Genomic DNA, 13,146 nt, shown 5'->3' with positions numbered 1-13,146 from the left:
GAATAAACACAGTGAGATTCAATATAAGATATTTTATTATTTTTTTTTTTTTACAATACTTTCTTTATTTTATTTTGAACATTTTAAATTACAATTAGGTAAATACAATAAATTGAAAAATAGAGACAAAAAAGGGGGCTATTGATAATACCTAAATATAAGTTTGGTACTTTAAAGAGTTCTTAATAGGATATTTTAATTGGAATTAAAGTGCTCTACAGCCCATTCAACTGCTAGGATGAGAATGAAAAGTCTCAAGTTCTTACGGAAGTAACACTGTTACTTGTTTCCAGGGTTCAAGTAGCAACATGTATCCTCAGTGAGGAAGGTTTCATTTGAAATAATGGTCTGGTTTACGTAGCATCTTGCGACTTGCTACTTCCGACGTGTTACCTCAGTGTGAAAGCCGCCTAAAATAAAAGAACTGCTAGGATGAGAATGAAAAGTCTCAAGTTCTTACAAAAATAAAATTAAAATGTTTTTTCACAACCATTCTAAATCCACGATGATAAGTAGGCATAAAAAAAGATGAGTGTTTTACCGCCGTTTTAATTTTTGTAGCAATGAAACAACTGCTACATTGGACATGTATAGTCTGTGCTAAAGCATGCCCATCCCGTAGTATGTCTGTCATCAGATGAGAGAGAAGAGACAGGACATAAAGACCTGTTCCCACAAGTCATGTGTTTCATCCGATTTTTTTACTTTCCTTATCCTATAGGAAGGAAAGTAATGTAATCACAGTTTTTAATGCCAAAACACGTTTTGAGGTCCCTAGAGCCTAAATCCAAAGTTTCAGCCATTGGCAAATTTTCGATGGTCAGTTTTTAGTGCCAAAACACGTTTTGAGGTCCCTAGAGCCTAAATCCAAAGTTTCAGCCATTTTTCCGTGTCCAGTTTTTAGTGCCAAAACACGTTTTGAGGTCCCTAGAGCCTAAATCCAAAGTTTCAGCCATTGGTCCGTGTGTGTGTGTGTGTGTGTGTGTCTGTCTGTGTGTGTCTGTCTGTCCGTCTGTCTGTCTGTCTGTAAACAAAATATCTGTTGTAAAAGTTAGGGTAAAAGAACACTCAAATAAGCATCATTCAATAGGATAAGGAAAGTCGTGTGATGTTCACACGAGATTTTTTTTGAATGTCCTGTAGGCAATGTAATTTAAACAAGAGTGTTCCCACTACACACGACACGGTAACTTTTGTTTGTTTATTACTTGTTTTAATATTGTATTCTTGTAAAATAAAACTACAGCTTTAGCTGTGAATTTGTTCAAATAAATGTAATTTAAACAAGAGTGTTCCCACTACACACGACACGAATTTTTTTCTGAACGGGCCTTAATATAAACTTAATCATGCTTACCTATCAAGATATGGATTATCCGAATGTTTCTTATCATCGCGCGGGCGCGCAAACACGGCCTTGTAACTCCTGTCACACTCTTCATATGCCCGCGCCGCATGCGACATTTTGAAATACTTGACGTACGCCACTCCCTTGCTTTCATTGGTCTCTTTGCTCTTCACTATGTGAACCTGTGGGAAGGGTAATTTCAAATTTAAAGAAGTAAACCTTTTGTATTTCTTAGCCAGACTAGATAGCTTGATTGGTAGCGCGTCTGCCTTGTAAGCGCTAGGCCGTGGGGTTGATTCTCCCCTCCCCCTCCGGAGCAGATTTTATCCTGAAGTAAACCTTTTGTATTTCTTAGCCAGACTAGATAGCTTGATTGGTAGCGCGTCTGCCTTGTAAGCGCTAGGCCGTGGGGTTGATTCCCCCCCTCCCCCCGGAGATTTTATCCTTAAGGCATAAGGTTCGTTCTGGGAACAGCCAGCTTTCTCCTATCCTGATTTCCTTCTCTCTTTGATTTCGGGACAATAAGAACTTCCCTCTATAATTGTTTTTCTCTTCAAAAAATAATTGTTTTTCTCAATTTTAATTTGATTTTTAACAAAGTTTGCAAGATGGATCAGTGGAGACAGTTATTCCCACTCTGTTCCCCCCCTTCTTTTTTAACTTAATTAATAGCCAATCACACAATACTTGTGCCCTATTTTGTCATCACTTAAACAGTCCATTGGACTGTAGTCTAAAGGTAATAGGTAAACGACTGCTAGATGTACAGAAAATATGGCTACAAAGGGATTGAACCTAGGGGTAATTCTTACCAAATCCAGCTCGCCAAACTGTTTGAAATGCTCTCGTATGTCTTTCTCCTCTGCATGTTTGGATACAACCACAAACAGTCGGACATAGCATTCTGGATCATCCTTCTTGGTTGATCCCACCTCACGACTGAAGAAAAATGGAAATGACAAAAAAAAAAAAATTAATATTTAAAAAAGGTTGGTGACAGTTCAAGTGTTACAACAAGGCATTTTTTTTTTCAATCAGACTTTATAAAACTGGTGATCAATCTTTCATAAAATTGCTTCTGTAGTCCTTAAGCATGTCATTTGAACCCATTGAAGTTGGTGTCTCAAAATTTTACCTACCTGTCTCAAAATTATCCCAACCCACCTTATTATTTCAGTGAACTGTAATTACAATTTACAATAAACACACACGGAATCAAATGATCACAGACTGAACTATTCCATAGATCCTAGGTTTAATAAAACGTTCGGGAAATGGGGAAATCTTGTCAATCCTCAATCCTGACTCCTGTATAATCCTGATTCTTAATTCAGGAAAATCTGGATCCTGGAATCTAGCTAGAGTGGATAATGGAAATTTATTTGCGCAAAGCCTGCAAAAATCATAGAGGGAATTTTTCCCACGCTCTCTGTGGGATTTTTCCCATTGCAATGAAAGTGCACCTTTTAAATACTACCAGTGTTGCCACTTCGAGCATAACTTGTGCTCTTTGATTATTGAAAATTTAATGAGCATAATTTTGTTGAAAATTTTGAATCGTCTTGCCACTTTCCACGATTTTGAGGAAGATACAGTATACATAGGCATTTTTCTTGTGTAACAATAAAATCTCTTTCGTTTGAGGAGGAAAGTAATGTAATCGGGTCAAATTTTCGATGGTCAGTTTTTAGTGCCAAAACACGTTTTGAGGTCCCTAGAGCCTAAATACAAAGCCATTGGTCCGTGTGTCTGTCCTTCCTTCTGTCTGTCTGTCTGTCTGTCTGTAAACAAAATAAATCGAGAACGGTAAGAGCTAGAGACTTGAAATTTGCAAATGTGACAAGGATGCGACACGAAACTTTTGGTTAAGACCGGTGCAACGCTTGGCGGCATTTTATCGCTTTTTGGCCGTTTTCGGTGTAATTTAACAATATCTCGGGAACGGTATGAGCTAGACTGCTAGAGACTTGACATTTGGAATGTAGTCCACAAATGTGACAAGGATGCAACTCAAAACGTTTGGTTGAGATGGTTGCTGCGCTTGGCGGTATTTTGGCCGCTGTTGGACAGATTTCGACCGTTTTTTGGCGGTTTTCAGCTATAACGACAAAACGGTTCGAGATATTGTAAAAGTTAGGGTATTAAAAGAACACTCAAAAAAGCATCATTCAATAGGATAAGGAAAGTCGTGTGATGTTCACACCAGATTTTTCAATCTTTATTACAGTGTGCCAGCATATAATTTTAATGTTCTCTTTTGCGTGTACATGTTTGTGAGGTTTTGCGTGTACATGTTTGTAGTAAATCTAGGTACCTACTCTGTATGTACCTCACTATCCACATAGAAACTAGGCATACTAGTAACGTAGTAACTGGTACTAGTGCTCTCAGCAAGGCAAACCAGGAGGGGAGTAACTGAGTAAGACAAATTTACTAGCTAACCTGCTAACGTCCTACGTCGTAGGTGAGTTATGAGTATTGTGCCTGTACGGAACAAGATTCAAATCACAACACTGTACGTCATACATGACTAAAACCACGCTGATCACGCTGATGAATACCTACATGATTAGTAGGTATAGACATAGATGTGTGTAAAATGGATGCGAACCTAGGTATTTTGAGTAGATGTAGATAGGTACTTATGGCAATGGATAGGTGCGTTTTAACTTATGGCAACGGATAGGTGCGTTTTAACTTATGGCAATGTATAGGTGCGTTTTAACTTATGGCAATGGATAGGTGCGTTTTAACTTATGGCAATGGATAGGTGCGTTTTAACTTATGGCAATGGATAGGTGCATTTTAACTTATGGCAATGGATAGGTGCGTTTTAACTTATGGCAATGGATAGGTACGTTTTAACTTATGGCAATGGATAGGTGCGTTTTAACTTATGGCAATGGATAGGTGCGTTTTAACTTATGGAAATGGATCCATTTTAATAGGTATCAACATTAATTTAAATATGTGAATATTAATAGGCATACGTACAATAAGTTACATACATAAGTTAGAGTTAAGTATCGACCTTTTTTTTGTCGGGAGTGAGGTGGTTCATCATTGTATTCACGAGAGCGATCATGGGTGTTGATTCTGTAGTTGCGATCCATGGTTGGACACTAGTAAAAGCAGATTAGTGGACACTGTTGGTGGACTGAATATGAAAGTTCAAATTAGATTCAAACTTTGAGGATTAGGTAAAATTACAATAAACACACACGGAATCAAATGATCACAGACTGAACTATTCCATAGATCCTAGGTTTAATAAAACGTTCGGGATATGGGGATTTGGGGAAATCTTGTCAATCCTGACTCCTAAATCCTGAATAATCCTGAATCCTGATCCTTAATTCCTGATCCTGAAGGAAAATCTGGATCCTGGAATCTAGCTAGAGTGGATAATGGAAATTTATTTGCGCAAAGCCTGCAAAAATCATAGCGGGAATTTTTCCCACGCTCTCTGTGGGATTTTTCCCATTTCAATGAAAGTGCACCTTTTAAATAACACCAGTGTTGCCACTTCGAGCATAACTTGTGCTCTTTGATTATTGAAAATTTAATATTTAATGAGCATAATTTTGTTGAAAATTTTGAATCGTCTTGCCACTTTCCACGATTTTGAGGAAGATACATTATACATAGGCATTTTTCTTGTGTAACAATAAAATCTCTTTCGTTTGAGGGATATATAAATAAATAATAAAAAAAATCTCTGGCACTTTAGTCGATTTTAGTTATGCTGTGAATATTTTTCTTGTTCCAGACGGAGTACGAACCCAATAGTTTGGAAAAAGTGGGAGACCAGCTGCTGACTTCGGTGAGTATGAGTATTCTATCAGCTGAGATGACCGATCTTGGTTTCTAGGGGCTTGAAACTTTTTTAGGAAGAGGTTATAGAAATAGATGATTTTTTCAATGTTTATCAGAGTGTACCAGCATATAATTTCAATGTTTTATTGAGGTTTAGCGCGTAAAATTGTACATTTGTGTGTACTAAATCTATCTGGGCAGGTACTTATAATGTTGTACTTTGAATCTCGCTAGTATAAAATACTTGCCTTACAGGTGACCTAAGTGCTGTGTTGTGATTTGAATCTCGTACGTTTAAGCACAATAAGTATTTAAGTACAGGTTAGCTAGTTGTATAGGGTGTACCTCTCTATACCCATAGGTTCCCTAAGTTAGTAAATTTATCTTACTGTCTTACTCCCCTCCCGGTTTACCTTGCTCAGAGTACCTACTAGTTACTACGTTACTAGTATGTCTTGCTTATATGTGAAATACGTCAGGACTAGTTCCTAAATGCACGCTGATAAATACCTACATGATTGGTAGTTAGTAGATATAGACATACTTAGCTGTTATGTGTAAAATAGACGCGAACCTATGTATGTAGATGTAGATACTTATGGAAATGGATAGGTACATTTTAATATCAAAATTTAAATATGTTAATATTAATAGTTAGGTATACAATAAAGGTCACATAAGTTATAGTTAAGTACCTAATCACATGTGGTAGGTAAGTTCGATTTTTACAAAATTTGGCAATCATGTTATACACTTTTGATGAAGATTTTCGTCAATTTAGTATCGACCTTGAGTGGATCAATCGACTTTGTGGAGCTCCATAGATCATCTGTTGAAATTATACAGATACCTGCTTACACACTTTATGACACCCTATATTTCTGTCTACCGCGGCTGTTCTACTACCTAACCTCTTCTGGGCTTTCAAGATAGCAACGAGTGTCCATGATAAAGTAAGTCTAATTAAAGTCTCATGTTATAGCTACCTAGGTAAGTTCGATTTGATGGAATTTGGCAAAAATGTTTGTAGACTTGAGTAAAGGACTTTTGTTGATTAGGGTCGATCTTGAGTTGTTCAATCGCCTCTGTGGTTGCACCATAGAGCACACGAGTAAAATGTATATTATACCTATGCACTTATTTTTGTGACACTCTGTATTCTCTTCTTCCAGCTGAACGTGGCTCTCAGCATCTCCCTGTATTTCTCCCCCGTGATAGCGTTCATCCTGTACAAGCGCGGTTTCTTCACTCCTGAAGGTGGAACACTGCTGATCAAGTTTTTCTCCGGTCTAGGGGCGGTCTATGTGGCTTCCTACGCTATACGGTCTATGGGCCGCTCCCAAAATTCTCAGTACTTGGAGTTCCTTCGTATCCTGGCCAAGGCACAGTCTCACTTCTCCAGTGAAGCTAAGGTAAATATTAGACTCGTGTGGTCTGTGTCGTACGTCGTAGCATGTCCTATGTGGCTTTGCCCAGCGATTTTGAGGGTTCTAGGACGCGTTTCGTTCTTATTGGAGCTCATCAGTTAAAATTTTCAGAACCAGCCTAGTTAGCTTGGAAGGCAGCACTGGGTTCGATTCCTGTCCGGCGAGCTTTTTTTTAAGCAAGGTATTTTCTAATTTTTAAATAAATCATTCTTTTAAATTTCAGGCAGAATTGATGCAGTATGACTTTGAATTCTCAGCCTGGCCTGTCGAATTTGATGCCTCTACATCACAGTAAGTCTTTTATTCCTATGTTAAATTATAAGCCACAATGTATTACTACAAAAAAACACACGTTTGGTGTAAAAAAATATTAACATTAGGGTAACCGCTAGTTATTTGTGGCGGTATTCATTCCCGACCACAGATTTCTGAAGTAAAACTCGGGAGAAAAAAACGTGCTATCATCAACATTTTGTATTTTTAAGCCCGTATTACAAGTACATTCCGGCCGCTCCCAAAATTCTCAGTACTTGGAGTTCCTTCGTATCCTGGCCAAGGCACAGTCTCACTTCTCCAGTGAAGCTAAGGTAAATAGAACTGCTACATTAGACTCGTGTGGTCTGTGTCGTAGCATGTCCTATCTCCTATGTGGCTTCGTACGCCATACTAATCTCAAAGCCTAATCTGCTCAACTTATCGTCAGGGTAATATTAAATTAGGTATTAAGTTTTTAAGTACAAATAAAGGAAATTATTTTGTTTTTTATGATTATGAAAATGCCCATCTTTGTTTAAGTTTTAAAATCTTCTTGTGTATTTCAGACGGAGTTGATGCAGTATGACTTTGAATTCTCAGCCTGGCCTGTCGAATTTGATGCCTCTACATCACAGTAAGTGTTTTTCCCTACATAAGTATGTTCAAGTTGCAAGTCACATAAGCCACAATGTGTTACTAAGAAAAACATTACCTACTACGAAAAGCACAAGTTTATATTATTTGAACAAATTCACAGCTAAAGCTGTAGTTTTATTTTACAAGAATATTAAAACAAGTAATAAACAAACAAAAATTACAAAAATTCTGTAAATTTTGTCTAATACTAATATGTATATAATAATAATTAACAACTGTCCAAGATAATGGGCAGATAAGAAAAAGCAGGGGGGGGGGGGGGAAGAAGGGGTCATAAATGTATGAGTGAAGAAATCTAAATTAATCTCCTATTCTTTTCAGAAAGGGGGGAGTATATGGGTAAGTGATAAGTGTGATAGAGAGAGGAAGAGAGAATGTATTTTGTATAATTTTTGTAATTTTTGTTTGTTTATTACTTGTTTTAATATTCTTGTAAAATAAAACTACAGCTTTAGCTGTGAATTTGTTCAAATAATAAAAGCACAAGTTTAGCTCAAAGCAATATTAGGACTAGTGTAACCGCTTAGTAATTTGTGGCGGTATTCATTTCCGACCACAGATTTTTGAAGTAAAACTCGGGAGAAAAAAACGTGCTATCATCAACATTCGTATTTTTAAGCCCGTATGGCCGAAGTTACAAGTACCACTACCGCTTGCTGCCTAGTACTTTGTGGTTTTCTGGGCTTGAAAAACGTATTTTCTGTTGAAATTTGCCACTTATTTAAAAAATGCACGCTATTAAGCTCAAAAGTAATAAAGAAGTAAAATACAATAATAGAATTCAACGTAATGCAATAACATGGGAGAAAAGATGAGATTAAAATCCGCTAGATCCGCTAGCCTTTTCAATAACTTTTGCTCCACACTTGATCTGTCATCTCCTCTCAATACATATCTCAGCCAGATAGTATGTAAGATTACATTAGTATTAGTATTTGTAGGTACCTATGTAAATTATGCATATTTTTGTAAATGAGCATGATAAAATAAAAAATTAAAATTAAATTAAAAATTAAAATGCCGAAAAACCATGGACCTCTATTTCGTGTTAATATAGACTTAGCGGCGCTTCGAACTCTTGACGTTCGCCCGCCTCCTTGCACTCTTGATACTTCAAGTTTAAGCTGAGTCCACACATGGTCGACGGCCGTCGGTGAATCTATGTTGTCGAGGCAGTGTGGACGGTTTCAGTCGACATCGATCGACGACCATTGACTATGTGTGGAATTGTGGACACAGCTTTAGAATATAAAGTAATAAAGAAGTATAAAATACAAAAATAGAATTCAACGTAATGCAATAAAATGGGAGAAAAGATGAGATAGGACTCATTGACCGATTCTATTCTATTCTATTACAGGAGTATTGACAATTACACCTCCACAACTTGTATAGTTCCCCCCATGAAGAGTTTTACCGAGATCATCCTATCCCCCCTGAGTGTAGCCAGCTATATTGCCATTCACACGTTTGGAATTCGGTTCATTTATCCAGGCTCCATGACAGTTCTCAATTGGATGATGGGTAAGAAGGTTCGGGGTTCGATCCCCGCAAAATGTGAATTAATTATTAATTTCCCCCGTGGTAGAAGCTCACTCTAAAACTAAATTAACATTAAAAAATACTCTGCGCCAGCCTAGTTAGCTTGGTTGGTAGCGCGTCTGCCTTATATGACCGTGGGTTCGATTCCCGGGGTGGATTTTATCCCCAACAGATAAAAGCCGATGGCCCTACTTATACCAATCGAAACTCTTCAGAAAAAGAAAGGAAAAAAAACCAATCCATGGTGGAGTCAAAATTTGCGTTTATGTTTTTCCTTGGCTTTCAGCTCCAGTTCTATATCAAGGCAGACAGAAGTTGCTGACAGAGAATAGTGGTGAAAGATTCAAGCTCCTCACTAAGGATAGCAACGAATTGGACTGTATGTTTGTAGACCGGAGAAACAAGTAAGGTTCATCTTTTTCAAAGGACAGCTTAATTAAGTGATTAGTTGATGACGTGAAATTAGACACAGATATGGCATTATTAAGTCATTAATTAATAGTTCATGAACAGCTTGAACAGCTTTGATTGACTTTTATATTAGTGGTCTGATAGAAGAAACTGTAACTTCTAAGGTCTCATCGTCCCGAAATTGAAGAGAGAAGGAGGACAGGATAGGAAAAAGCCGGCCATCCCGAGGATGAACCTTATCTGTTTAGGGTGAAATCTACCCCGGACGGAAATCAAACCCGCGGCCTAGCGCTTACAAGGCAGACGCACTACCAACCAAGCTAACTAGGCTGGCATTTTATCATGTTTTTCTTCCATTTTCAGAACGGATAGAGGTGGTGATCTAGTCATTTGTACGGAGGGTAATGCTGGTTTCTATGAGATAGGCATCATGAGTACCCCTCTAGCTACGGGTCTGTCTGTCCTGGGCTGGAATCATCCAGGCTTTGGCCAGAGTACTGGTAAGTTAACCTAGGTGATCTAGTCATATGTACGGAGGGTAATGCAAAAAGTCATCGTGTCTCTATTTTATATAACATATCCCTAAGAAAGAAAAAAAAAATCTTTCCTCTTTTCATACAACGTGCTCCTCCTATCTCCGCTCTTATCAACTAGATATAGGTCCTCTAATACATACCCATTGTCACATAGCGTGTACATTGTACAATGTACAATTGATTGCATATACATACATAATCTCAAGTGGTCCGCGAGATTTTTGGTTTATCAATAGTGGTCCGCCAATTCTAAAAGGTTAAGAACCCCTGGGCATCATGAGTACCCCTCTAGCTACGGGTCTGTCTGTCCTGGGCTGGAATCATCCAGGCTTTGGCCAGAGTACTGGTAAGTTAACCTTGGTGCCCCAGAGGTAGAATGTTGGACTTGTATCCTCTGAGTTAGTGGGGCCTCACTAGGCCCATCACTTAGTCACCTAATGACTCTAATAGGGTCCACAAACTATTCATCTGAGAAATCAGTTTGGAGAGGAAAAAAGTTGCTGGATTATTACTGCATAAAATCTTTCTGGGTGGTTGAGGAACAATGTTTCTGGTGAAAATATCACTGGTAAGCTTTGAAAGACCTATTATTAGACTTAAAAGACCTATTTTTATTAAAATTTAACATAGTCATAATAGTTCATTAACCCCTTAAGAGGTATGATATGTCGTAACAAATAGATATATGAAAAATCTTCAAGTTAAAACTTAAAACTTAAAACAATGTTTCTGGTGAAAATATCACTGGTAAGCTTTGAAAGACCTATTATTAGACTTAAAAGACCTATTTTTATTAAAATTTAACATTGTCATAATAGTTTATTAACCCTTTAAGAGATATGATATGTCGTAACAAATAGATATATGAAAAATCTGCAAGTTAAAACTTACAACTCACATCGGTCGTTCACATATTTCAGGAATGCCATTCCCTCATGCAGAACAGGCGGCTATGGACACTGTCATTCAGTTTGCTGTCGTAGAGCTTGGATTCAATCACATATTTCAGGAATGCCATTCCCTCATGCAGAACAGGCGGCTATGGACACTGTCATTCAGTTTGCTGTCGTAGAGCTTGGATTCAAACCGAGTAACATTGTTCTGTTCGGTTGGAGTATTGGTGGCTATTGCTCTACGTATGCGTCTTGTAAATACCCGGACGTTCGAGCTGTGGTGAGTAGATACCTAGCGTTAGGTAGAGTGCAAAAAGTTCATGCATTTTGATGACTGCAAAACACTGGATAAAGAGGAAAAAAATCGTGGTCCCTTCATTTTTGACCCAAAAACCTGGTTAAACAGCAAAATCGAGCCTCTGTAAAGAGCAATGATTTTTTCCGGAAAAATCACGTGTTTGCAGTCACGAGCCTCTATAAAGAGCAATTTTGTTTTTTCTGGACCTCTATAAAGAGCAATTTGTAGAAACTTGTCGTATTCTGTCGAGAGCGGTTTGTTTTTCTACCCCCTTCTTTGCCTGCTGTATGAGGCTCATTTCATCAGTTTGGATCGGACCTCTCTAAAGAGTAGATTATTTAAAGAGCAAACCTCTATAAAGACCAAAATATTGCCGGTCCCTTGGATTGCTCTTTATCCAGGTTCGACTGTAGTGGATTAGAACACATCACTTGCCTTCAGGCACACTCCATTTGTCAAGGGTCTAAAATTTCCTTGCCCTTGGGATCAATTTAATTTGAATCATCGGTTGAAGTAATTACTTACCTCAATTTGATGAGCGTGATGATAGCGATTTGATGATTCTCGATCTTGTATCGAGAAGATTAATTTATCGCCCGATTTTGACATTCCTACACTCGTCAATTATCGGAACAATCTGATATCTGCCACCACTAATTAATCACTATCTTCCTAGAAATATCTACTTCTACATGCTTTTATTGAATTTTAGGATCTCTGGGGTCTGTTTTGGGGTCTTGTAACTGACTTTTGGGAGTTTTGGGTCACTTTAGTGAACCGATTATGTCTTTCGGATAATATTTGCAATCGAAAAACGAGTACAAATTTTTGTCGATGGTGGGATTCGAACCCGGGACTTTCTGCATGGCAAGCAGAAGGTCCCGTCATGTAGGTAAAGTGAATATGACTATATGAATGAGATATATAGTCTTTTCAGATGTAAGGTTTAATGTCTATGTCTCCGACTTTTTCGCTGAAATGTATTAATGCGTCTAGATTTGTTTGCATAATTGCATTTCTCAAAACTAATGAATCCCTTTCCTTCAGACTTTAGCAGTGGTCAGATTTGCATACAATTTATAAAGTTATATGTCTCGCTTAAAATTAAAACCCAGATTCCCGGACTAGCTCCTTACCAGTGGGATCAAATATGACCAGAGTCATCCAGTAGACAGATTAGAAGGATACAAATTGATGCATTGAAAATAGATGTGTACATTGTACCAGTAATAGAACGTACAGGTTGGAATAGTGTATTTTTTTTCTCATTGTAGTCTATCTGTCCGATATATAATTGGATTAAAATCGTCTTCCTAGTATTTCTCGGTCTAACTGTATTGGATTCATATATCACACCGAAAAATGTAGGTAAAATAATAGTCATGTGTCCGATATAATAGTAGTAATTACTCTGCCCAATGGAGCGTCATGTAGGTAAAGTGAATTGTTTGTGTTTGTAAACTGCAATACATTCTACCGACACCGTCAGCGTTGATGTCCTACTGGGTTAGAGGAGAGTCCAGACAGTCTTTGGGAGGATTTCTCTCCTTTGCAATTCATTCTCATTTTAAGTAAATCTTTTTATTGCGAGTGCCACCATGAGTCGCTACTCATTGAAAGTAGATGGGAACTACTCATTTGTCGTCGAAGTAGATAGTAGCTACCAATTTCTAAGAATAGAACTGAAAGATATCTGATTGCGAGGCATTGGTTGCCTGCAGAAAAACAAACCTTCTGTGATATCTTCATATCCATTCCGGGCACGAATGTTGCTGCTGTTGTTTCACAACTAAGTGTGATCAAAATAAGTGAGAAAAAGTCTAGTATGTATCTTATTGCCCTTGTGATATCACTGAGATCCAACATTTATTGACTATGTCGATTTCAAAACATAGATGCCAGTCAGATGCATAGGAGAGAGAAGACGCCCCTGATAACCATGTTTCGGGTTCTCTAGGAGGTT

General features: G+C 37.8%; 2 protein-coding genes and 2 long non-coding RNA genes across 4 annotated transcripts in view; 3 read left to right on the top strand and 1 right to left on the bottom strand.

Annotated features, from left to right (window-relative positions):
- Nucleotides 1-1,352: 1,352 nt before the first annotated feature.
- On the bottom strand, nucleotides 1,353-3,876 carry LOC113467632 (RNA-binding protein 45-like). The gene is made up of 3 exons (XM_026823906.1): nucleotides 3,806-3,876; nucleotides 2,161-2,287; nucleotides 1,353-1,530 (listed from the first exon to the last, which is right to left on the bottom strand). Exons 1-3 carry the CDS (start codon nucleotides 3,874-3,876, stop codon nucleotides 1,354-1,356), a joined length of 375 nt encoding a protein of 124 aa, XP_026679707.1. The 3' UTR covers nucleotide 1,353.
- A 555-nt stretch (nucleotides 3,877-4,431) lies between these two features.
- Nucleotides 4,432-13,146, top strand: part of LOC103509612 (protein ABHD16A) — a gene marked incomplete at its 3' end in the record, with an annotated part of 25,838 nt that continues 17,123 nt past the window's right edge. The window contains 8 exon segments of the mRNA XM_008474234.1: nucleotides 4,432-4,473; nucleotides 5,118-5,171; nucleotides 6,337-6,576; nucleotides 6,815-6,882; nucleotides 8,864-9,027; nucleotides 9,332-9,449; nucleotides 9,820-9,956; nucleotides 11,002-11,165. Coding sequence (XP_008472456.1) covers nucleotides 4,432-4,473; nucleotides 5,118-5,171; nucleotides 6,337-6,576; nucleotides 6,815-6,882; nucleotides 8,864-9,027; nucleotides 9,332-9,449; nucleotides 9,820-9,956; nucleotides 11,002-11,165 — 987 coding nt within the window.
- Nucleotides 7,104-7,481, top strand: LOC113467635. The gene is made up of 2 exons (XR_003391639.1): nucleotides 7,104-7,178; nucleotides 7,413-7,481. It is a non-coding gene; the product is annotated as an uncharacterized LOC113467635 (long non-coding RNA).
- On the top strand, nucleotides 10,263-10,982 carry LOC113467634. The gene is made up of 2 exons (XR_003391638.1): nucleotides 10,263-10,338; nucleotides 10,913-10,982. It is a non-coding gene; the product is annotated as an uncharacterized LOC113467634 (long non-coding RNA).

The sequence above is a fragment of the Diaphorina citri genome, unplaced genomic scaffold (assembly GCF_000475195.1).
Source record: "Diaphorina citri unplaced genomic scaffold, Diaci psyllid genome assembly version 1.1 scaffold514, whole genome shotgun sequence".
Lineage (NCBI taxonomy): Eukaryota > Metazoa > Arthropoda > Insecta > Hemiptera > Psyllidae > Diaphorina > Diaphorina citri.
The sequence above is the reverse complement of the archived record's forward strand: the minus strand, read 5'-3'. Positions and strand labels throughout refer to the sequence as shown.

Excerpts from the sequence above, each read along its gene's own strand:
- LOC113467632 (XM_026823906.1), bottom strand. The coding sequence starts at position 3,876 with ATGTATGACGTACAGTGTTGTGATTTGAATCTTGTTCCGTACAGGCAC. Across the intron at positions 2,288-3,805 it reads ACTCATAACTCACCTACGAC|TCGTGAGGTGGGATCAACCA; the intron begins GTAGGACGTTAG and ends ATTTTTCTTCAG. Across the intron at positions 1,531-2,160 it reads AGTTTGGCGAGCTGGATTTG|GTTCACATAGTGAAGAGCAA; the intron begins GTAAGAATTACC and ends CCCTTCCCACAG.